The sequence below is a fragment of the Cystoisospora suis genome (genome assembly GCF_002600585.1).
Source record: "Cystoisospora suis strain Wien I chromosome Unknown contig_132, whole genome shotgun sequence".
Taxonomy (NCBI): domain Eukaryota; phylum Apicomplexa; class Conoidasida; order Eucoccidiorida; family Sarcocystidae; genus Cystoisospora; species Cystoisospora suis.
Window position 1 is genome coordinate 25,814 of NW_027152934.1, and position 22,400 is coordinate 48,213.

General features: G+C 50.1%; 2 protein-coding genes across 2 annotated transcripts in view; one reads left to right on the forward strand and one right to left on the reverse strand.

The window, feature by feature from the left end:
- Nucleotides 1-18,204, reverse strand: part of CSUI_000308 (fatc domain-containing protein) — a 39,648-nt gene extending 21,444 nt beyond the window's left edge. Inside the window, exons 1-10 of the mRNA XM_068060542.1 lie at nt 16,435-18,204; nt 14,870-15,802; nt 13,871-14,087; nt 12,335-12,979; nt 10,984-11,628; nt 5,581-10,360; nt 4,559-4,964; nt 3,417-3,590; nt 2,359-2,738; nt 481-1,825 (exon numbers count right to left, since the gene is read on the reverse strand). Coding sequence (XP_067927481.1) covers nt 481-1,825; nt 2,359-2,738; nt 3,417-3,590; nt 4,559-4,964; nt 5,581-10,360; nt 10,984-11,628; nt 12,335-12,979; nt 13,871-14,087; nt 14,870-15,802; nt 16,435-17,536 — 10,627 coding nt within the window. The 5' untranslated portion in view covers nt 17,537-18,204. The remainder of the gene's footprint in view (nt 1-480; nt 1,826-2,358; nt 2,739-3,416; nt 3,591-4,558; nt 4,965-5,580; nt 10,361-10,983; nt 11,629-12,334; nt 12,980-13,870; nt 14,088-14,869; nt 15,803-16,434) is intronic.
- A 1,989-nt stretch (nt 18,205-20,193) lies between these two features.
- Nucleotides 20,194-22,129, forward strand: CSUI_000309 (spx domain-containing protein; the record flags this gene model as incomplete). Its single annotated transcript, XM_068060543.1, has 1 exon — nt 20,194-22,129. A coding segment is annotated over exon 1 (204 nt), but the record flags the coding sequence as incomplete, so codon positions are not given.
- Nucleotides 22,130-22,400: the final 271 nt, after the last annotated feature.

Here is a 22,400-nt window from a genome sequence, read left to right on the forward strand (position 1 = left end):
ACAGCTGGTATAGAGCAGAGCAGCACGGTAGGAGTAAGCCCACACGGACGTGGACATACGCTTCAGCTATTGATTGAAGGACTGCCTGGTCCAAACTGTGTACCCGAGCTACACGGCCAGCCTGCACCCGCCATCGCAGCACCGCCAACGTCAAGGCTGAAGAGGCAATGCACTATGCAGGATTTAGAGTCGTCCATTGCCGCGTCTAGCAACGTTTCCATGACGCTTGAGACTCATAGGACCAGGAGTACGCAGCCGCTGTCCCAAGAATGCCTCTCCTATTGTCTGGCCTACTAAGAAGCTATCTAGACGACATGACTGACGGTAGTACACTTCATAGTCGACTGGGCGAGTGAAACGAGAACTCTTCCAGTGGTATTACTACGTGCGGATCTTTTGCAAGGGAAGGGACCCCCCGATCATTCGCCTCCACATCTCCGGCCCAAGCCGGCCCGAGACAGCGAGCCCGCGCAACCATACCAGCCAGTAGAGTCGTGGAGTGATGACGGAGAATCGCTCGTGCACCTCGAGGGAGCTCTGCTACCTCTTCATCCTCCTGATTCTGTCTCAGGCGTTCGTGAGCCGTCGTTGCTTTGTCTGTGCTATCCCCTTTGCATGCCTGCTGTGTCTCCTCCTCTTTTCTCGTCTGGCAGGTTGTCATCTCTTGTGACGAAGTAGTAGCTCGGCGAATGTACCACATGGAGGTTGTTGCCTGCTGGCGCAGCGACTTTTCTGTCCGCAGGTCCGTCGTATGCAATAGGTGCCAAGGCCAGCAGGGCAGCAACCAGTTGCCCACACGATACTCTGGAGCGTTCCCGTGATCCCGGCTTGTCATCACCTGTGACGCCGGCAGGCTCTCTTCGTGCTCAAGAAGTCCTTTCTCGTGTTGTCTGTGACCTTCGAGAAAAGGTGTCGGCCGCGTGGTCTTTGTAAGAAGCTGGCGTGAGGCAATCCACCGGGTCAGAAAGAAATGTACATGTGTTGTCGTCAGATGCCGAAGCGATGTAAAACCCTGACAGAGCGCCATAAGATGTAGCGCGTGTAAAAGGGTACCAATCACGGGCCACGCGAGCGTATATACCGAACTACGCACGAACGAGCCAAGAGACGCTTCATGTACGTCATCTCGGGTGGGCGGCGGCTCGGCGAAGACTGTTTCACTCGGGCGACTGCTGTCCGCTAGCCGGCTCAGGTGTTGTTGATCAGTGGGGGTGCTGGGAGGATTTCCGGTGTCCGTGTCCAAGGGAGAAGACGAGGGGGCGTTGGGAAACAAAGAGCACGATGACTCGCTTGGCGTCACCGCGCGGGTTCTGCTGGTCTCACGCGGGAGCAGAGCAAAAGCAACTTCAGGAAGACAGGCTGCCTGAAGTAAAGACCACAAGACCTCCCCGGTCGCACCAGGGAATGCTACAGCTCCGGAAGCCAGAGCTGTTATGAGAGCCACGTGTCTGTTCGGCACGTAAGCGCGGCGCCAATTAACCACAGGGCCCAATTCCTCAGGAGCTCCTTTTCTCGGGAACTCGACTCCCCCGGCATCAGACGACGGAGTCCACACGCTTCTAGCAAGTGGTTTCACGGACGGCTTCTCAAGGAGCTGCCTATGTCTGGGGCTGTAGAACAAGGACGAGGATAGAGGAGGAGACGATGGCTGGAGCTCTGCGGAATCCTTGGAAGCCCGGATGAAGTCGACGGCATATGAAGACAGCTGGCTCTGGAAAGTGTTTAGAAGAGATTTAACAGAGCTCCCAAGATCGTGTAAGACTTGCTTTTGGTCAAAGGCCTCTAGCAGGCTTGCCACAGCAAATGGAGCGATCCTGACGGAGAGCTGAGCGCGGAGACATCGAACACAAAAACAGGGGAGAGGGCGATCACTAGCCAAACACCTTCGTTGCCTTTCTCTCATAACCAGCCTTCCTGATGTCTCGGCCGCGCTGCGGGCAACAGAAGCCGTCCAGTCCCCTTAAGCAGTCCTAAGAGTTTGCCATCAAGGAGCAGGGCACGTGGCGATAGTCCACTTGCTGGCCGATTCGGAAATCATCCCGCACCTTCAGCCAGAGGCGGACACCTCAGCCGAAACTCAGCACTGCCCCACCATGTGTCTTGTCTGCAGTTAGTCAGCTTTAGCGCTGGCCGTGCATAACACTCAGGAGACTATCGCAGTGAATTAGGCTAACCCTCAGGGCGCGATGTGGCATGAAGTCCTGCTGTGCTCACTCGAGTTAACCGCAGCAGCTTCCAATAGAGAATTAAGATGGAGGTATTGCGTTGTTTTGAAACTGAAGAGGCTTCATTGACAGCACCCCTTATACCCTTGGCCGGTGGTGACGGAAACAGTAACTGTTTCGCAGTGAAACTTACTTCTTCAATGACTGTGTCGCATTTCTGACGGGTGCAGCTCAGCGGCATCTCATGGCTACGGTTTATCTGTGTGTTTTCAAGCAAGCTCTCTTGACCCTCCTGAAGATCGAGATGCCCGGCTCTCCTAGTGCCCGGGCTGGTCGCCCTTCCTGTCGATGGTTCAAGTGGTTCTTCTGTTTCCTGGGATGAGTGATCTTTTGATCGGACCTCGTCGGCGTCTTCGTCTGACCCATCTGCTAGATCCGCTCCAGCGAGGAGTGCCGCATTCCGGTACAGAGCACAAGATGCGAGCGCGTCAACCGCTGTTTGGCCTAAAGCGTGTGGTTCTCGACGTGCTAGGAAGAGGGCTTCTGAAAGAAGCTGAGAGATCAAAGCCAGAGCTGAAGGCATCATGACAGAACTCCAAGTAAGTACCAGCCGTCGCTTTCCAAGTGAGCCCTGTATGGCTGCATAAAAAAATTCATACGTCTAGAACAACTATCGCGTTCAGGACCCGGACACACGCAGTTAGATGTGAGCATCGAGCTATGCAAAGTGACCCCTGCGGCTACTTAATGAGCCATTACTACGTTCTCCGCTCCAGTGAGATCTAGTCATCCGGCGTACCTAAATGACGCGCTGGACGACCGCTTTCTCGGACAGCTCGATATTCACCGACTGCAGTAACTTAAGGTGACACCAAACACGCCGCTCCAACGTAGACTTGGCTCTCTTCAGTGGAATTGTCACAAGTTACTTGTCGCCCCCATACAGGCACAGAGTCACTCGTACCGCTGAGTCCCAGTAGCTATGACTGGGGTATTCGGACGCTGCAAGAGAACGTATACTCGCACCTATGTCTATGAAACACTAAAGACACTCCCAGCCCCTGAACCGTAAACTATAAGGGACATGCAGTGAACGAGACTCTCGCCTCGGCGTGGCCTCTGACTGATGTCAGCATCGCCGATTGTTTGACCTTTTCCCTGGAAGGGTTTGAGTCAACGGAGAGGATCCATCATAGAATGAGCCCCCCCACAGCAGAGCTAAGCTTTTGCGCGAGGTCGACCGGGGCGTACTGGGTATATCGCAGCATTCTGTTGTTTGTCCTGGATCATGAGTTTCGGCGAGAAGCAGTACGATGGCGCCCAAGATGCTTCCTGCCTCTTCCGCCCGATTCAAAAACGACTTGAAGCCTGGCACTTGGCTCGCAGGGTGTCGTTTCTCAGAGGCTGGCATCTGCTGCTCGGCGCCTGGGAGAACGGGAACATCACAAGGGAGAAGGTCCCCTAAGGAAATAGTGTAGATGAAGTGATCCTGAGAAAGAGACCTCGGTGAGCTCTCGCGTCTCTCGAGAGCGCTCTGGGACCAAGGGAATTAGGTACGGCGCCGATGTCGAACCTGACAAGCATCAATCGTGGCTACTCAAGCAGGCGCGAGTAGCGTCGGGGCACGCCACTCCTTCCGTGTTAAGAGAAACCGGTCTGTAGCCGCCTAGCCACCCCTGCGTGGAGAAAGAAATATGTATTGCATGGAGACGTAGGCACTGTCGCACGTCCTCTACATACTTGTAACATGTAGACGAGAGATATACGTGTGTCTCGCCGCCGACGGAGCTCGCGAGGGATGGCTAGTTGGCCGAATAACACTTCAATCTGCAGCTAAGTCGCGACAGCGGCAGAGAACAAAACACCGCTGGCTACCTAGAATGCAACCCATCGGCATTCGCAAAGCAGACTGCTGATGCATGCAGTTTGATGGAGACTCCCAGCAGTAACGCCCAGCCGCGTAGTCGACTTCTACCCCGTGGTCGCATACAAGCTCTGTTGACAAACTAGTATTGCCAGGTGGCGACAAGGAACTCATGCAAATGCCTCTTCCATATCGTTCCAACATGGTCGGGCGACATCGCGGGGTCTACCCGGCCCTACTCATTTCTCTAACACCAGTGAGAAGCCTAAGGAATACTATATCTGAGGGCAGCAGTGACGGCACGAGAAATCACCCTCCCTCTGTTCGAGGATTGAACACGGCTATCCCGCATGTAAGACCACTTTACAGTCCGACGATGCACAGTGGGTGGGCGGGTGAGTACTGTCAAGACCTCTGCGGAGCACGCATAAGAAAACTCATCCAACAGAGAATCTATCACGAGCTCTGTGTAAGTCCCAAAGTAGTAACGCGACGGGCTTCACACGCCTGCGGCTTCCTTCCTTTGTACCTGGGCAGGAGACAGGAATGAAAAAAGCTTGGCAGAGGACGGATGCAAGTGACATGCGCCCTGATGAGTTTGCGAAGTCGCTGCTTCTTGGCTGTTGATCTTCATGTAGTGGTATCCGGCCGTCAGGAGAAACAGCGCTAGAACTTCTACTCGTGACGGGCGAGCTGGGCGTCTCGGGGGACGGGGAAGAGAACCGATTGTCTATCTGGTTTCCGACACTACCAACAGAGGAAGGCATGTTCGGGTGCAGTGAAGATATTTCGCTTTTATCCAGCGTGTCAGCCAGGGAATACAGTCTTGAGAGGCACCGAAGCACAGTCAGGAGCATTGAAGCGATGCTTGCTGCGTATCCTGGCAGTGAAACGAGAAGGTATGCCGAGAAAGAGGTGATCCAGGAGAGAAATGCCTACATGGAGCAGCAGAACACGACGAGTCCTTCGCGTCCATCCAAAGTGTACACATAGTAATTCCCTTCGCCAGGGAGAAACCAGGGCCGTGCTGAAAAGCAGGTGCTCATTACATCTCCTCTATAGTCGGCTGGCTCAACCCAACGGTGAACGAGAATGGTACACACATCTTTTTCATGTGACTGAGACGTGCCTAAAGTATTCCTTGACTGCGTCGTACTCTTTCAACCTCCTCCGTCCCCTTGCTGCCCCTGAGAGCCCGAGCACCCTCTGCCTGCCTTAGTGTTTGTTCCTGGTTTCTAGCCACCCGCGTTCCCCTAGTAAGAGCAAGATGAAAATGCCGAGCAGGAAGTGTTGCAGCCCTACCCGCAGGCACATCTCTGCGTGTTCGTGTCTCGCAATCGATCTCGTGTCCAAAGATGCCGAAAAGACACACCCAGGAAGGTACCACGGGGTTCAGGGACTCCGGCTGTCTCTCAGACAGGAGGAGAACTGCGCGAACGCCAAGGTGCCTCCCACATTATAGAAACACCGATAACCCATCAGAGGGCGGCCTCTCCCTATCGCGCAATCCCCATATAGCAAATGTCACTACGAGCACAGGGTGTTACTCACCGGTTGAAGAAGCGCACGCATGCTCTCAGAGGCTGCTATCGTAACCACAGCCTGCATGAGCACCAAGCTTCTTCGCACTTGAATTTTGCCGGTTCCCCGTGTATTGTGTGCGGCTTCTTTCCGAGATGGACTGTGACTGACGGAAGCTAAAGCGTTATCGCCCCTCCAACACCAGCAAAACAGACCAAACGGCCCTTCAGCTGTCCAGACATACCCAAGCTGCTCCTGCATGCGGTTTGCGCATTCAAAAACGGATTCTGTATCTTCCCGAGACGGCCGATCGCCGGATCCTCGTCTGCAGCTGCTGCCATCGCTTAGCTGGACGGACCTACTCTCTACACTATGTCTTCGATCGAGCAGGCCCACGCCGAGTGTCCTCGATAAAGTGCCTGGACGCTCGTAAGATGGTGGCATGTCTCCCGTGACAAGGTAATGCAGCAGAGTCAAGAAGGTCGCCCAGAGAGACTGGGGAGAAGGAGAACACGGCAGAGTGCCGCCGCAGACAGTGTCCGCAGGAGTCCAAACTTCCCTGTTTCCTGAGGCCTCCTGTTGAGGAGCTGCGGAGTTCAGGTAATCTCCGGGGCCTGATGGCTTCTTACATCCCTCAAGGTTCTCTACGGTGACATCGGCCGTTGCTCTAGTTGGTGAAAGGCCTCTTTCCCCCCCATCCGAATCAAAGCCGTGCCGATGTCCAATGGGACACTGATGCACCACCGGAGACGCAGAAGTAAAGGTGGAGATGGAAGAGACTAGCAACCGTAATACACTCAAGGGTGTTGGGAAGAATCTAGTCTCATGCTGGTCGCACACAGTAGCTTGGTCCTCTCTGGAGCTAAGCGGAGATTCTCTGTTATATTGAGAAGATCCACGGCTGCCTGACGTAGCAGAGCTGGGCTGCGCTATGTTGCTGGCATCGACTGTACGAAGAGCTGAAGGGGCGTCTGAGCGGATCTCTGCGGTGAAAAATTGCGTAGAAGCTGAGGCGTTCTCTACGGGACCTGCTCGTCTCTGCATGTCGTCGACTCTCTCCGAATCCGGCATCATCCCTTCCCTCTCAGCTCTTGAAAGGCTCAGAGTGGTCGTGTGGCAGTCTACGGCCATTTCGGAATGGAGCCCCCTCATGCGACTGATCTCCCCTCTGACCTGCTTAACAACAAAACGACCACGGGTTGAAGAAATATCACTCAGACGCGTATCACCGCCAACTCTCTGTTTCAAAGACCGCGTGTCATCGTCCCATGCAAGTTCGCCTGTCAGCTGACTACCCACAGGAGACCATTTGACCTTCATGACCACGTCCGTTTCCTCCGCAGCGTCTAGGCCGGGGCTGGAAGGGAAAGCAGATGAGTCGCTGAGACGCTCCGAGGCAGAGCGATAAGCACCGACACCACTTTCTTTGTTTGTCGCTGACCGGTGTAATAGAGACAGCTCTGGTCTTGACCGTCTCCCGGCGCTGTCAGTGCTTTCATAGAAAAGAGATCGGGGGGAACCAGTCGTGCCACAAACAAGACGCACTACTAGGCTGTGTGCCAGATGCAGCAGGAGAGGTAGAAGATTAGGACTAGTGGAGAGCGGAAAAAGCCTCCAGCATGCCTCACCAGAGAAACTCGGATCGACGCGGCTGCTCGTATTGAACTCTTCGCCCATCTTTTGAATCTTAGAACACTCTCTACAGCTGTCGTCAGAATCGTCACCCCCCGACACCTTGACGTTAGCTGAAGACTCACATGATCCGAAGTCGGAGCCAAGCGCATTCTCAACAAGGGAATTACGTTTCCTATGAGATGAGACAGCATGGCCAGGTCTGTTCGCTGTATGCATGTAGCCGCAGTCACAACCCCCTACGGCGCTCCCGGCGATTAGACGGCTGCTGCACGTGCAGATCGCTGGTCCGGGTAAACCTTCTTCCTGCAGGAGACTACAGACATCAATCAGCAACTGCCAAAAGACTTCTCGTTCCGAGTCGATTGCCTGCCTATTGGGAAGATCAGCGCTCTCGTTCTTTAATCTGTCAAATTCGTGCACATCGTGCACAGCGGCATGAAACTCCTGGGGCGTTTGCTCGGAAGGTCTCAGAAGCGACCTCGGGCCTTGCTGACGGATGCCCAGTGGATGACCCGTTGTACTGCCTCGCGACTGTGTTAGATGCTCCCACTTTTGCGCCTGCTCATAATTTCTTTCTCTTTCGTCTAGAGAACCTTCGATGACGCGTAGCTTCGTCCCTTCTACTAGGCCTCGGTCTGACGCATACACCGGATGTGACTCGGATGTATTTGCCGCTCTGCGGTCCTCGGAACATGCTTGCCTCTCTGGAGAAGAGAAATGGTCACGGACTTCTCCAGCAGCACCTATCTGACGGTTTAGAAACACAAGCAAAGCCTCCATGGTCCGCCATGTCACACAGGCAGCTGAGCACGGAGAAGGCAGCGTAAGAGAGTCGTCCTCTGTTTGTGCGTCTGCTCTCTTCGTAGAGAGTTCTTCGCGTGTATTCACACAGCAGTCCGGCTCCTCGGGGTTCCGTCGAGATAAGCATTCTCCTACGCCAGGATCACAACCTGAAGAAGGCCGGGAATGAGAAGCTGCAGCCTGATGGCGAAGTCCCACATAACGAAGGCGAGTGAGAGGAACAAGCCACATCTCGGCGGGGAGAACGGGTAAGGTCATTCGGAGAGAGGCAAGAAACATACAGCCAGCGTGAACAATGGAGAGATTTCCAAGTGAACATGGCACCACCCCTGTCGTTATCTCCAGGGTCGGCGCACTGTGAGCTGCTGTGAAACCCTCGTGGCACGCGCTTGGCGAAGGCATCTCCTCATCAGCGGGAGAAACTTCCCCAGACATCAATGGCTTTCCCCCAGTGTCTCCAACTCCTAACGTAGACAGAGATCCACGGGACGACATAGGACGAAAAGCAAGCGACTGACGACCTCGTCGAAAGGACGTCTGGATGAGGGAAAGAAGTCTTAGAGCGGCAGCGACATGTGTTCGATGGCATAGCTGAATAACCTGAATCGAGAGAAAAGGACTCAGAGACCCTGCGGCTGTTGTCAGTGGCTCGCCATATACCTCGGGGGTTCTTCTGAAGATCTGTTTCTCCGATGAAAAAGCATCCTTCCTAGGACAGACTCCTTCTGGTAATGACCTCCGTTCGTTTCGTTGTTTATCACAGCCGCTGGAGGGGAAGGAGAGATTTACAGGGTGAGTTAGACCAACTTCGAAATCGAGATACAGCGTGGAACACTCGGAAAGAAGTGGTGCGTATGATAACGGAAAGAGGCGAAGCAGTCGCCAGACATCAGTCATCTTGAGCTCTAGATGCCAATTGGATTGTAGTGGAATCGATAGGGGTAGGAAGGTGGGCTTAAGGGCATCATTCGGACACATTGCATGCGACGGATCGACAGTCAGCAAACAAGGAGAAGCGGAGGAGTCACTGTGGCTCGAGCCAGACGACACGTTAGACGCGGGTAAGCAAGAGGCCGACGATAGAGTCGCCACATAGTCAGAAGAAGCCAAGAAAGAAAAAGCGTTCATGAAGAAAGGCAAAAGGCGGATAAATCTGTCTGTATAGACACCCGAAAAGGATGGCCAAGTCCACGCAGGTAGAAGCAAACGTCCCCCTACGTCGCACTCCTCACAAGCGTCACAGACGGGTGCTGCTGCTGCTGCTAGTGCAGGGCGCTTCGTCAATAGAAGAGGAGTAGAAGAAGGACAAGACGCTCTTACAAAGGGAAGGTCACAGAACTTGCTGTGGTGATGTCCTGATTGACCAGCAAGGTGACCTCCCACAACTTTGGATGATCTATAAGGAGGTCTTCCCGTTGCGAAGTCTCCACCCGACTTCATTCTTGAATGGACTGAAATGTTACGTAGAAACAACAGAATAACCACATGCATAGACAAGGAGACATCCGCAGAGTGAGAAGATGTGCCTCCCCCCCCACCAAAATGTTGTGATGAGGTAGGAGAAGTAGACGTCCACAAAAATGCTACCGGGTGGGCCTGCTGTTGCTGTCGAACAGACTGGAGAGAGATTCTCTCTTCCCGGGGGTGTGAGAGCTGTCCTAAAGATTCTCGGCCAAAGAGAGCATGGGGAAGAAGATACTCAATGACTCCTAGTGTCTTCAATGGAGGAACACCAGAGCCATGCTGCAGCCACATAACAGAGAGAACTTCAATTAACCAAAGACAAGGAGGAAAAAGAGTAGGCGAGATCAAGGCAGGCAAGCACACACCTAAGCCTCTTGCCTGAGGGAAGGCCGAAGGCGGCTGAGAAGAGAAACGGTCGGAAAGGAGAAAAGATTCTTCTGCGTAATCAACAGAAGGTAAGGGGGATGCGAGGCTACTTTGTGTACTAGCAGACAAGTAAGAAGGAGAAGAGGGACAAGAGGGGACTGATAACGTTGAAGTCGAGGCCATTGGTAGAAAGCCATTCTGATAGTCGTTGACAGATGAAGGAACGAAGGGAGGCCGTAGGAGATATGAAGCAGCGGGTTTTGTAGATGATGCTGGGAGGCGGAGGAAAAGAGCTTGTATGAGTCGGCAGTATGAAGTGAAAACGAATGAAGGTGAGAAAGAAAGAGAGAAACGACAGTCTGTAGAGACCCCGGCAAGAGACCTTTCTAGCGATCTCTTCTGGGAAAGGAGGCAGTCCAAAAGAAAGCCTGCGTGTTGCAAGACGACTAAAAGAAGAAAAGAACCGGTTTGCTCAGACAGCTCAGGACCTCGTGCAGAGACGGGAGGTAACTCAACGACTCCGAGCCAAGACGGAAGGCCGCACCTGGGAATAACAATACAGCCAAGGCAACACATTGATCTATACTTGTCTATCTGGCTATAGCTATCTATTCATTCGGTCATGTAGAAGGGAGCGAGGAAGCAGCCCAGCAGAACCTCTTTGACGCAACTCCTAGCGCTCACCCAAGTCTTCCGGATACACACACTCGCCAGTCTTCACACGGAAGGAGAGACCTGCTATGACGCTGACAGCCGACACAACGGCAAATCTTGCCGCCCCTACGACGCTTATCAACAGCTCAGAGGGCGATAGAAAGACACCAAAGAACTTCAGTACGTAAGGCACGTTTTTGGATGAATCAAATAAAAAAGAGACAACAGAGTCCGTTGATCCTGCAACTACATGGTGTTCCAAGTCCATCTTTGTATCTAGCGACAACCCGCAGATAATGGAAGGACAGAATGAAGATAAGCAGTCTAGCAGTAGCACTTTCACTCATAGTCACCATACAATCGTGGTACAATAGAGCACTATGCCGTTCGCTGCCCGAAGAAGTCTTTTCACCTTCGAGCTGTCTCAGGAAGAGACTCTAGACAGTGGCTCATCTCGAGCTCGTCGTGTACACCCAGTCTACAATGAGTATGCGAAAGAGATGCTCGCCTTACTTGAGGGTACATACAATGGGTGCACTATTGAACAGCTGACTCCCGAGAAGAGGCACTTGCCATGGATATCCATCCTTCTCACACAAGGGAAGATCCCGCACACTTCCCTCTCTTCTCATTCCACTGTCTTCACTCATCTCTTGATTGCTTGGAGAACTACTTGTATACTCTAGGGTAGAGCTAAGACCTTCCCCAGCGGTATCAAAAAGAGCGGTCGACTTCTGTCTTTGAGAAAGTTCTTCTCGCCTCTCGTGTTTGCGGTCATAATTGTCCGCTGAAAGGTTTTCTGTCTCCGAGGAAGTACTGCTGGTAGCTCTTAGATGTTGACGACGGGACGTCCTAGCGGCCTGAAGACACTGGACCATAGAGCTTGATTCCTCTCTCAAAGAGAGAAGATAAGGATAGAACGGAAGAATGAGAATTGAACTAAGAGCTTGGCATAGACAAGCTACACTTGCGAGGACATCTGTCACTCGGCTAGCGCGGTTACACTGGACTGAGACAGCTGAAAGAAGAGGAAGATCCTGGAGAAGTATGTCGGTTAAGCGAGAAAATAACGAACCCAAAAGAGTCAGATCTTCTTCGCATGTTGACGAAGCAAACTCGATGCCGACGCTCTCGCATACCCGCACAACTACAAGGCACCTGTAAGGAATGTCCAATGATAGGCAAACATTTGTAACCGTAAATACTGACTATCTTCTCTTCTACGTAATGACTAGATCCTAGGTTACGAGGGGAAGGATGTATAATGCGACGACGCTACAGAGAGAGGAGCGACGAGGCATTATATGGCCCGTGAGCTACGGTAGACCGGTACCCGTAGACAACACGAAGGTCCTGCCGACAGAGAGCTTAGGTGGATTCATGAGACGTCAGCAAACAGATCGCAAGTGTCTGCTTACCCCTTCGCTGGAGCGTGGAAGCTTCAGAAGGAATACGCGCACGCTCCTCCCATCATAAGATATCTCACAACTTGCAGGAGGGGAAGGAAAGAGCAAGAGAGCTAGCAGTGCAAATAGTGGAAAGAAAAGAGAAAGGCTCACAAGAAAGAGTATAGAACCCATCGAAACCCAGCCAAGGCTAATCTCGAGAGGAGGAGACAGCTAGTAGCGCGACCAGGGGTTGTGTATTGATAGCTAAAGGTTAAGCAGGAAGAGCAGGCCAGTTCACGTTGGTCGTGCAAAGAGTAGTAAAGTGGCCTCCCGTCGAACCATCTTCAGACATTCTCTTTTTAGCGCCCCTCCCATCTACTCGACTAAGACTGTAGTCAGAAGCATGCATAAAGCCTAAACACGCCGTAGGAAAGCAAGACCGTCGGCGCTACTTCCTCAGGTCGTGTATGACTCACCAGAGTTGTTTGTGGATCCTCTCGCTGCTCCCCTCAAGCTTCGCAAGCACGTAGTTTATCAGAAGCTCCCTCGGCTCAGGACTAGGTCCCAATCCACTTTCTATGTCGACCCTCTTCTCATCGTAACTCTTCTCTTCATCTCCTCCCCGAGGTAAAGACGTTGCCTTCGGTAGCTGTGAGGGGAGCTGCTGCAGGTCTTCGAGGGAGGTACGATACGCAGGTGGCTTTGACCTTTCGGCATGTGGATCAGTTGAACTGCCTTCTGGTAGCTTTTCTCGACCTTGTGAAAGCCCGTCCAATCTACTCGGATGAGTATTCTGTGCCTCGCTTAGCTTATGACGACTATCCCCCCCAGTGGACAGACGCCTGTGTAACTCTGATCCTGTCTTATCTGAATGAAGGGAATGCGTAGTAGTTGCACCTATATCTGAGTGAGGCTCCTTCTTATTCCTCTTCTCCTCCAAGGTCGACGCAGAACAACAACGTGGAGAGGAAAACCTCGATCGTCGTCGTCTTTGGGGCGAGAGACTACCGCGCGGCATGACAAGGACAGGGTGGAGGTTCGAGGATTCCCACAGGACTTGAACTAGAAGATCAAGAAGAACGACGCGCATATACCATACACTCGACCCGGAGACCTGTCGCCTGATGAATCGCCAGACAGAGAAGCAACTCAGCCGTGAAAGTTTGCGGAAGGGGCGGATAAGTCCGGCTGTCGAAAGAGGTTGAACAGACCTCACAAAGACGACTAAGGTAGCAGCCTATCTTAGGAAGAAAACATCGATGAGAGGTGAAAGAAGGCCTCCGCCGACTCTGTTCTCCTCTCTCATGTAAAGCACAGGTGTGACTTCTCGACCGACTCTGCTCGCCTCACTAGATAATAGAGACGGATGTGAGTTTTGAAGCACTTCTTTTGACCAAGCGTGTTGATAGAGGTCTACAGCGCTTACTGCGAGGACTGTTGATGACCCAGGTGTCTACGCAAATCTATCTTTCGATTGCGGCCTTGTGCAGAAGAGTTCATGAAGTATTCGTACGTAAACATGCATTCATGTACATATTTAGATACATACTCATACATATTCATACATATATACGTACACCTGTTCATCTAGATCCATCCATATTCATACATCCCTAGTCCCCGCGCTTCCACTCAGTAATTGACCCTCAGCAAGACACACTGAGGTCAGAAGATCCAAGCGCTCACGGATGACTTCATAACACATTCTCCCACTACGACTCAAAGCCACACGCCGAAGAGCCTCTCCATCAATCAACTAGTGAAGGAACGCGAGACGAGACATGTCTCCACAGCTACTCGACAAAGCGCCACATATTACAGAGCCACCTTCACGCCAACGAAACTCAAGGTCCTCGCTGTATAAAGCCGAGTGAGCGCGAGCTGTGCTGTCACGATGAAATGACGCACACATAGTATATCGACATATATATACACGTATACATAGGTATGTATATATGTATATATATATATATTCGTCGGGAGGGAGGAGGGAGGAAGTCTCTTCAGCTTACGGGTTTAGTAGATCTTCATCGGCATCAGCAAAGAGGCCAGCAGTCATACGGAGACGCAGGCCTCCTATAGCATTTAGCAGTTGTTCTGTGTGAGTTAAGATGGTGGAAGAAAATGAACTTCGGTCTTCAAGAGTCACTGCGGCTCCATGAGAGTGGACCGCGGCGAAGAAGGGAGGAATGACGCGTAGTAAAGAAGAGAAAAGCCTCGCCATACACTCTGAAAAGCAGAAGAAGCAAAGATCCTACACACAGGAGTCCATCCAGTCTCTTCGTATACATCATCGCTTCAACGGCGAGTCTCCCGAGATTAGTATAGCGGAAGAGACACAAGGGAAGGGAAAGAGTTGACATGCAGAGAGAGAGAAGGCCCTCTCGAGAGGAAGGAGGTTAGAGATACGAGGAAGGTTAGGATCGAATACATCAGTTCATGCGTTGTTGAATGAAAGCAGCCAAGGCCTCGAGGGGAGAGCAAGACCTAGTCGGGTATTCGAGTAAGAGAGAAGGAACCTCCTTGACTTGTGCTCTTCTCTGAGGCTTCGAACAAGATACACTGGAGATTGTATATGTATAGACAGGGATACAGAGAGATACATGCCTCTCTCTCCACCTAGATAAACTACACATGTATGTATATAGACATACATACGCCGTATATACGCATCTGTACTATCGATGAGTTTGCATAATACCAGCATCGGGAGTCTACACGGGGAACACCGAGAGGGATTATGCCCCCCTCTGGTCTGGGGGTCAAGACTGATGACGGCGCGAGGCTCCTTCCACCCCGGCCTATCTGGAGACACCGCAGGCCTAGCGCAGTTCTCTTCCCGAGCCAGACACGCGGGGTGTATCGAGCTTACTAGCTTTCTCCCTCTCAGGCTATCTTCAGACCTCCCTGCCTGCCTTAACGAGTCATGTTGGAAATGAAGAAACAAACACAGAGCATAACAGGCACCTATCTTTTCTTCTTTCTTGGCTTAGTCTCAAGTGTAGACTTACCTGTAGCCCCGACAACCCTAGGAAGAAGATCTGAAGGCGTGGTTCCTCTTGCCAGTAGGAGAACAAGTCTGACGAGGAGTAAGGAATTCCACCGACTTAAGTCATCTAGACATTCCCATACATCATCTTGTAGAAGACCACATAGTACAAGGACAACTAACGGCTGTCCACTCTCGTTATCAGATAGGTATCTTTCTTCTCGATCTGTCAGAAAGATCTCTTCATCTCTCTTCTTATTCTCCCCTATCGTCATACCAGCTACTGAAAGAGAAGACGTATTTACTGCTCTTCTTGAGCTCGTCCATTCCTTTCCTATATGTCTTATCATCTCCTCATTCTCTCCCTCTTCCCCCCGCAGTCTTTCTGGAGCACGTGAAGGTCCTCTTTCGAAAGGTATGAACGTTGGAGTGTGAGTTCTCAGTAAAGAAGAAGTTCTCACATCGCTTATCTCTTTAGACATGCCAGGTCTCTTGAAGACTCTTTCTTCTTCACCTCCGGGGTGTGTATCTCCTTCGAGGCCTGTAGGATGGCTACACCCGTGAGAGCCTTGAAGCAATGTGCATGGCTTACAAGGCGAAGATCTATCACGAGGTTGTGCAGGTGGAGATCGTGAAGAAGAAAAGAAGAAAAGCTTTCTTAGGACAAGAGGAAATTTAAGAGAAAGACGAAGTAAGGCATGTAAAGCTACGGACGTTATACGAGCATCCTCTGCTGAGAAACGGGGTTCTAGATCGACTATGGGGAAGGCTTCAGGGCGAGTTGCGACTTCGGGATAGAGAAGACCTTCGAGAAGAGATAAAAGAGAAGTCATAGAAGGCATGGCTAAGGAAGGAAGAAAGCTCCCTACAGAAGGATGAGATAAAAGCGATGAAGATATGAGGAGACACTTGCGGGGTGAAGAAAAGAACAGTCCGAAAAGATTTGAAAGAAGAACTGAAACACAAAGAAGCAGACAAACATACAAAGTCACAGCAGAAGAATGAAAGATAGAAGAAGGCAAGAAAAGAAGAAGAAGGAGTGTAGTCAGAAGGCCTCACATAGATGTATATGTATAGGGGAAATAGGCGGTAGCTACTGATAAGTGTATGTGGGTGATTAGGAGTCTTCGCAAATCCTTATCGAAGAGGAAGATTGCAGCAAGCCTCTACAGAGATAGAACAGTAGACCTCTTTCATACCTACCCATACTAAGGTGTCTCTTTCGCGGCCCCCTTGAGTCTTTTGTGCCTATAGTAAGCATCATAGGGCTTCTCTATTATCCCCCCCCTTCACAAGTGAAGATAAGAATGCTGTCCCGCGTCTCTCTCTCCAAAAAGACCCTAACCCTCGTCGATAGCCAGCCAAAGCAGCCATGCAAGCTCTATAGACTTCCATCTATACAGAGGGTCTCTACAGGGCTCCTATATACAAGTATATGTAATCGCCTATACCCCGTACATAGAGGTCTTTCTACACATCCCTTTCACATCCACCCTAGAGTTCCTCATTCACTTCAACATGATCTAGAACCGAAATTTCTGTCCTTCAATCTCCTGTGTTGATTGAAGAGCTCGAAGTATAGCTTACAGCGAAGCAAGTCATAGGGAAGTGCCTTTACATAGTCTTCATTTCTTAAGATTTGCTGAAGTACCGTAAGAAAGCATGCCTCCCATCTCTCATCTTGTCCTCGCCACTCTCCTTCATGTCTTTCTTCTTCTTCATCTTTCTCTCTCTGTCTACCTCCTCTGCAAGCATGAAGATTCTGCTGAGAGAATCTCTTCTTTTCCTGTAAGATGTACTTCTCCACGAGCTCACATCTCTGCTGTGCGACTACAAGAGAGATACGATAAAACTGCCTGCCAGAGAGAAGTCTTCGTGAAGATAGGAGAATCGAAGATCTAAAATCTCCTACCGGCAAGAAGCGCAGCTGAGGGGATTCCATCGAAGGTAAAGAAAGTCTTATTCTTGCACATCGAATCAACAGAGACAAGAGACTCCTGACTATATCTTCTATTCTCTTTCTTTTTCGCCTCTGTTGGAGAGGTGAATTCGCCGAGACATAGAAAGGAATCTTCTCGAGTAAAGATGAAGGACTCCTCCTATCAGATCTCTCGTTGTTAGGGTTGCATGCACTACTGAACTCATCGGGGAAGTCTTCTTCACTTGAAAAGAAAGACCTCGAGTTTCTCGACTGTCTCTTTCCCGACGAGGTGTCTCCATCTTCAGACGCAATGAAACCTCTTTCTCTTGTCACCGTATCTTCATTCGTATCTTTGGAGAGATCTTTACAAGGACAGGAAGAAGAGAGAAGGCGTATATGAGGGGAGTCAAGGATATACTTGAAGATGTTTTGGATGAGAAGAGCATCATTAGGCGATAGAGCAACGAGTTTTAGCTTCCGACCTTTCTCTCGTGTAGAGCTTGAGAGATAAGGAGGAAAAGCATGTCTTTCTTCTCTGAAAGAAGAGGCTGAGAGAGGAAAAGCTCTCGATAATTGGCGATGAGCGAGAGAAAGAAGGGAAAGACCAAGATCTCCCCAGAGGGCGGGGCAGATCTGATCGACTGTTGAAGGGACTCCATGGCCTTCAAGGAGATCAACAATCGATTGTAAATGACGTCGATGCTCTGCTGCACTTGAGGCAGATGTTAAAGACGTTATTTCATTAGATAAACGACGGCAGATGTCCATCGAGGAAAGAACAGGGGAGACGGAGGGAGGAGGACATGATCTAGATAGATACAGAAGTCAGGGGATAAAGAGAAGATGCTGCTGAAGGAAAGAGTGAGAGTGAAGTTGATAGGTAGATAGACGGATAGGTCAAATGAAGTAGATAGATAGATAGATAGATAGTTGTTTACGTGTCCAAAGAGAGATGTAACTATGGCAGATAGAGAACGTTTCATTTGAGAAGAGGTAGAAGCTAACGATCTCCTTGGCCTTTAGCGAAAGACCGGTGGGCGTTTTATCACAGATAGCAGCCTAGTCTTTGACGGCAGTTAGGAAGGTGCGGCCTTTCAGCTTACTAAAGTCCTGAGAAGCCTGAAAAGAACGAGGTGACGTTACTCCGGGAAGTCCTACAGTGAAAGGCGAAGTCGTGAATGCGTATATGAAGAAAGGCGTCTGGTAGGAGAGGAGACGTCTTTAGGGACATGGATACTATGAAAAGGAGAGGAAAGAGACACTGACAGGATTGGAGACAGACTGCGAAGTCATCGAGACCACCGCCGCCGAGAGACAGCTCGCTGTTTGAGGAGAGGAAGGTGAATCGACTCTTGAAGGAGAAGAACCTGTAGCATGTGAGGACTGAAAAGCAAAAGACACTTAGACAGGAAAGGATGAGAGGAAAAGAAGGGAAGTTTTCATATCTCGAGCAAACAGCCAACACAGCGGAAAAGTTAGCGATCACATGCACAGTAGGAGTGGTGGAGGGAGAAGCGAGGGGTCGAGCAATACAGAAGCTTCCTTCTTTCTTACGCGAAGCGGCGGAATGTCGGCAACAGCTGAGAAATAGAAATAGGTAGGTGACCAGTCTGAAAGAAGAAAGAAAAGCTAAATTTCAATCAAGAAGAGAAGAAGGTGTATATCTTCCATCTAGCAACACACCTTGGCGCTCTCGATGGCTGGCCTGCTACATCTAGCACTGCTGACTGCTTCTTGTCTACAGCTGCAGCACCATCTAGTCCTATTTCCGGGCTAGCAAACTCACAGCAATCGCATCTCTATGAGGCCTAGCTGAACGGCTCCTCAGACTCCTCTATTTCCACAACACCCCAGTCGGGCGGGAGTCCTTGTCGCGTGATGCGAGATCGTTCCTGTGGTAGGCCTGTAGGATCTGTACCGAAGGGCTGTAGAGGTTTCATGACTCGAGGACGGGTCAGATAGCGAGGGACACCCGTAGGGCTTCTTCTCTTCTTAAGCATACGGATGACTTTATGAACTGCAAGTGTTTAGAGCTCCGGTTCTGTGGCATTGTTTGCTGAAATGTGAAGATGCTAGGCGAGACTCCGAAAGAACGAGGGTATCGTTGAGACTTTCTATACTGCCCTTAGGAAGACTTTGCGAAGGTGTGGGTGAAGAGTGGACACTCACTCACTTGACCGAGGATTAGAAAAGAAGACTGTATCAGTCACAATACACCTCATACACTTTCCACACAGATACACGCTCGCTTCTTCAGTGAAGAGCTGTCCATCGAGGGTCCCTATTTTGAGTCATACAGGCGACGCAGACAACGAACGGGTGGGGCCATCTCCCCTTTTCTCCTTAGAGAGTTTTCCTTCTTTTTCTGGCCTGCCATGCCAATTCCCTGCTCTGTTCTTCTTGGCGGTAGATGGCAAAGCTTCACAAACGATATCTACGGACTTCTCTCGATTTCTCCAAGCGAATGCCATCAGTCAAAGCAGTACGGAAAAGGCGGACACTCTCGTTCATCTGCGGTGCTTCCCTGCTATTCATGTGGAACCGAAGGCAGTTGCTCCTCGGCCTCTTCTCCCATCATAGACATACACATGAGCCAAAGCAAGTTACCTTCCCGGCTCCTCGCTGTTTACGCGACTATAGAACGTCATCTTCTTCGTAGTGGCTTCACGTCAACACCGTGCGGGAAGCGAAACCGTTTGTCTCGGGTGTACAGGCAGCTGTCCTCGTAAAGTATAGATATGTGCCAGCCAGCTACACGCCCCGCCAGTCGATCTGAATGCCGCACGAGGCAAGGACCTGAAGACGTCTTCAGTCTGATAAAGCCTACAAAGACCGCTCCTCTGCAGAAGATTATCGAGAAATGCAATCTTAATCCAGAACAGTGATGCCTAGGGCGGAGTTTCGCTCCTACTGAACGACCAGCCGCTTCTTCCTTTCATCCTCCCAAAGGGTAATCCTACCGCAGCTGGCGAGCTACAGACATATAACTCATCTAGGCCTCAAGTTGCTTGAGATCAGCCTTTTGGACTTCAGTCATTCGAGACATCAAGCGTCATAATTAACTGTCCATGGGGAGTAAGCAGCACACCCCCTCGAGAATCGACGGTGAGCCTGCGGCCAGTCGACACACCATGAATTATCTTCTCCGGTTCAAGTCACGTGACAGAAACGTTCTCTTTCTTTGCAGCAAAACTTATAACGTTTGGGTCCTCATGGACGAAAGGAAGAGAGGGCCTTTCAAAACACTCACGCAGTACCACTCTAACTAACGGTCTTTGAAGTAACCCCTCTCCCCGGACTCGGAAAAGAAGCAGTAGCTTTCTACGCATGCAATGAACTTGTCTGCTTCTAACGACAATACGTCGCTCGATACTTCCCCTTCCTTCTCTTTTCTCCCATCCACACCTGGCTAGAAGGAAAGAAATGACTTCTTTATATTCCTGATGAACGCAGTCTCGTCTTTTTCCTTCGAAGACGAGCCCTATACCCAGATAAACGATACAGTCCGTTTCTCAGCGACAGCTGAATGAAGCCTTTCTTCTCTTTCTTCGTCACAGGATCCGTGTGGATTCTCCTCCCCGGCAGTACCAAAGCGTTGCTGGTCGTAAGCCACTCCTCAGTAAGGCGTAACTTCACATCGGCTTCATTCTTTTCTCCTGTCTCTCGGGTGTACAGGCATACACACAAGTGAGAAACCGACTTCAAGTTAGAGCAGTTTCTCTTCTTATTTTTCCGTCGCTTCTTCCTGTCATTCATGGATCTCCTCAGACAACGCATCATCATCCGTCCATCTATCTAGACTTGCATCTCTCTATCTCTTAAGTCAAATTCACATTCTTGCCGGCACTTCAGGCGCTACCTCCTTCTTTCCTTTCTTTCTCGATCTTTGCTTGGGAAGGTGTAAAGAAGTCTCTCACAATGAAGTGTGCTCCGTTTGTCTAACCATTTCTGAGAGATTCTCTCTCTTCTCTCAATCTCTCTCTTTCTCTCGTCCTTTTCAGAACATCCTTTTCCTCTTTCTCTTCTGCATTCGTATCTCTTCGTAAGAATCCCCACTTCATGCTTTCTTGGCCACCTTTTGTATTGAGTCTCTTCACTCACCAAGAACCTCTCTTCTTTTCAAGCCTCTCTTCTTCACCCTTTCCCCTCTCTTTCTCTCCATGGTGTGTTCCAAGGTCGATTTTCTTCGTCTCTCTAACGAGGCTTCTTCATCTTCAGAAATTTGACGGTGTGACCCATCCCCATCACTCGGTCTAACAAAGTCAAACTTCTCTCTGCCGCTCCATCTCCAAGACATCTCACGATGATAAATCCTCTTCTTTCTTTCTCTTCTTCTCCTTCTCTTTTTCCTTCTTCTTCTTTTTCTCGTCTTCTTTCCTGTAGGGTTCTTGTCTTTCTCTATGAAGTGAGGAGTCTATCTTGATAGAAACGAGACAAGGGTGACTTCTCACGGCTGTTTGGCACGTTTCATATACACAACCCCCCCTACAGAGACTGTTCAAAAGAAAACAAAGCCGAGATAGAAACATCTTTCATTCCATACAGTCATCAGATAAGATATCTACACAGACAAATAGATAGATAGATAGATTAAAGATAGGTAGATAGATAGATAGATTAAAGATAGATAGGTAGATAGATCCCTGTCTATCTCCTCCTCTTCCGTTTCAGTTGTTTTTCTCACTATCGCTTCTCAAGTGGTCTCTTTCATCTTTCCTCTCCTTCTCCGCTGTCAATACAGATAGGACTTCTCACTTTTCAGCATCTACCTTTCTTCTTTTTCTTCTCCTCTTAAATCTCTCTTTTTCTCGCCCTCATGTCTTCTTTTCCCCCTCTCGGGGGTAGCTAGACTTCTCCGTTCCTATTATACTCTTCTTTTCAAGCCTAGGTCATAAGTAGGATAGCTGCTGAATCATCTTGGAATGAAGAAGAAGAGGGACAGATGAAAGGAGACACCTCCCTCTCTTCTCTCTATATGAGACATTGCTTTGTCCCTTGTATTTGATAAGGCACCTCTTTAAAGTGACCGCAGGATTGCGTGCTCGGCCAAACTAAAGAAAGAAAGGGTAGAAGAAGAAAGAGAAAGAGAAAGAGGAGAAGAAAAAGAAGAAGAGAAACCGAAGTGAAGAGGCGAGCTAATGAGGTCTCTCCGACAATGAAGTTTGGCTCGAAGTTACATGCCTATGCTATTCCTGAATGGAGAGCTGCATATATTCGTTATGGCGCTCTAAAGGCTCTTATCAAGCGCTATCAAAGAGAGCTAGCTGCAGCTGAGTATAGACACAATGCAGCTAGCCAGAAGGAGATTCAAAGAAGTCTCCAAACGGCTAAAGTCAGAACCCAAGAAGACACAAGAAAAGAAGAAGAAGAAAGTTACCATGATGATCAAGATACGAGAAGATTAAGGACACGTGGAGGAGATACAAAAGAAGAGAAAAAGACAGATTCTCCTAGCAGTCCTCTTCTTTTCAAATCGTATCTATCTTCTTCTTCTTCTCCTCATCTTGAAAACGCAAACCATCCGTAAGTGGACATTCACCATTCGCTACCTTGATCTATCTATCTATCTCTCTTTAATCTATCTATCTATCTATCTTCAATCTATCTATCCCTATCTATCTATCTATCCCTA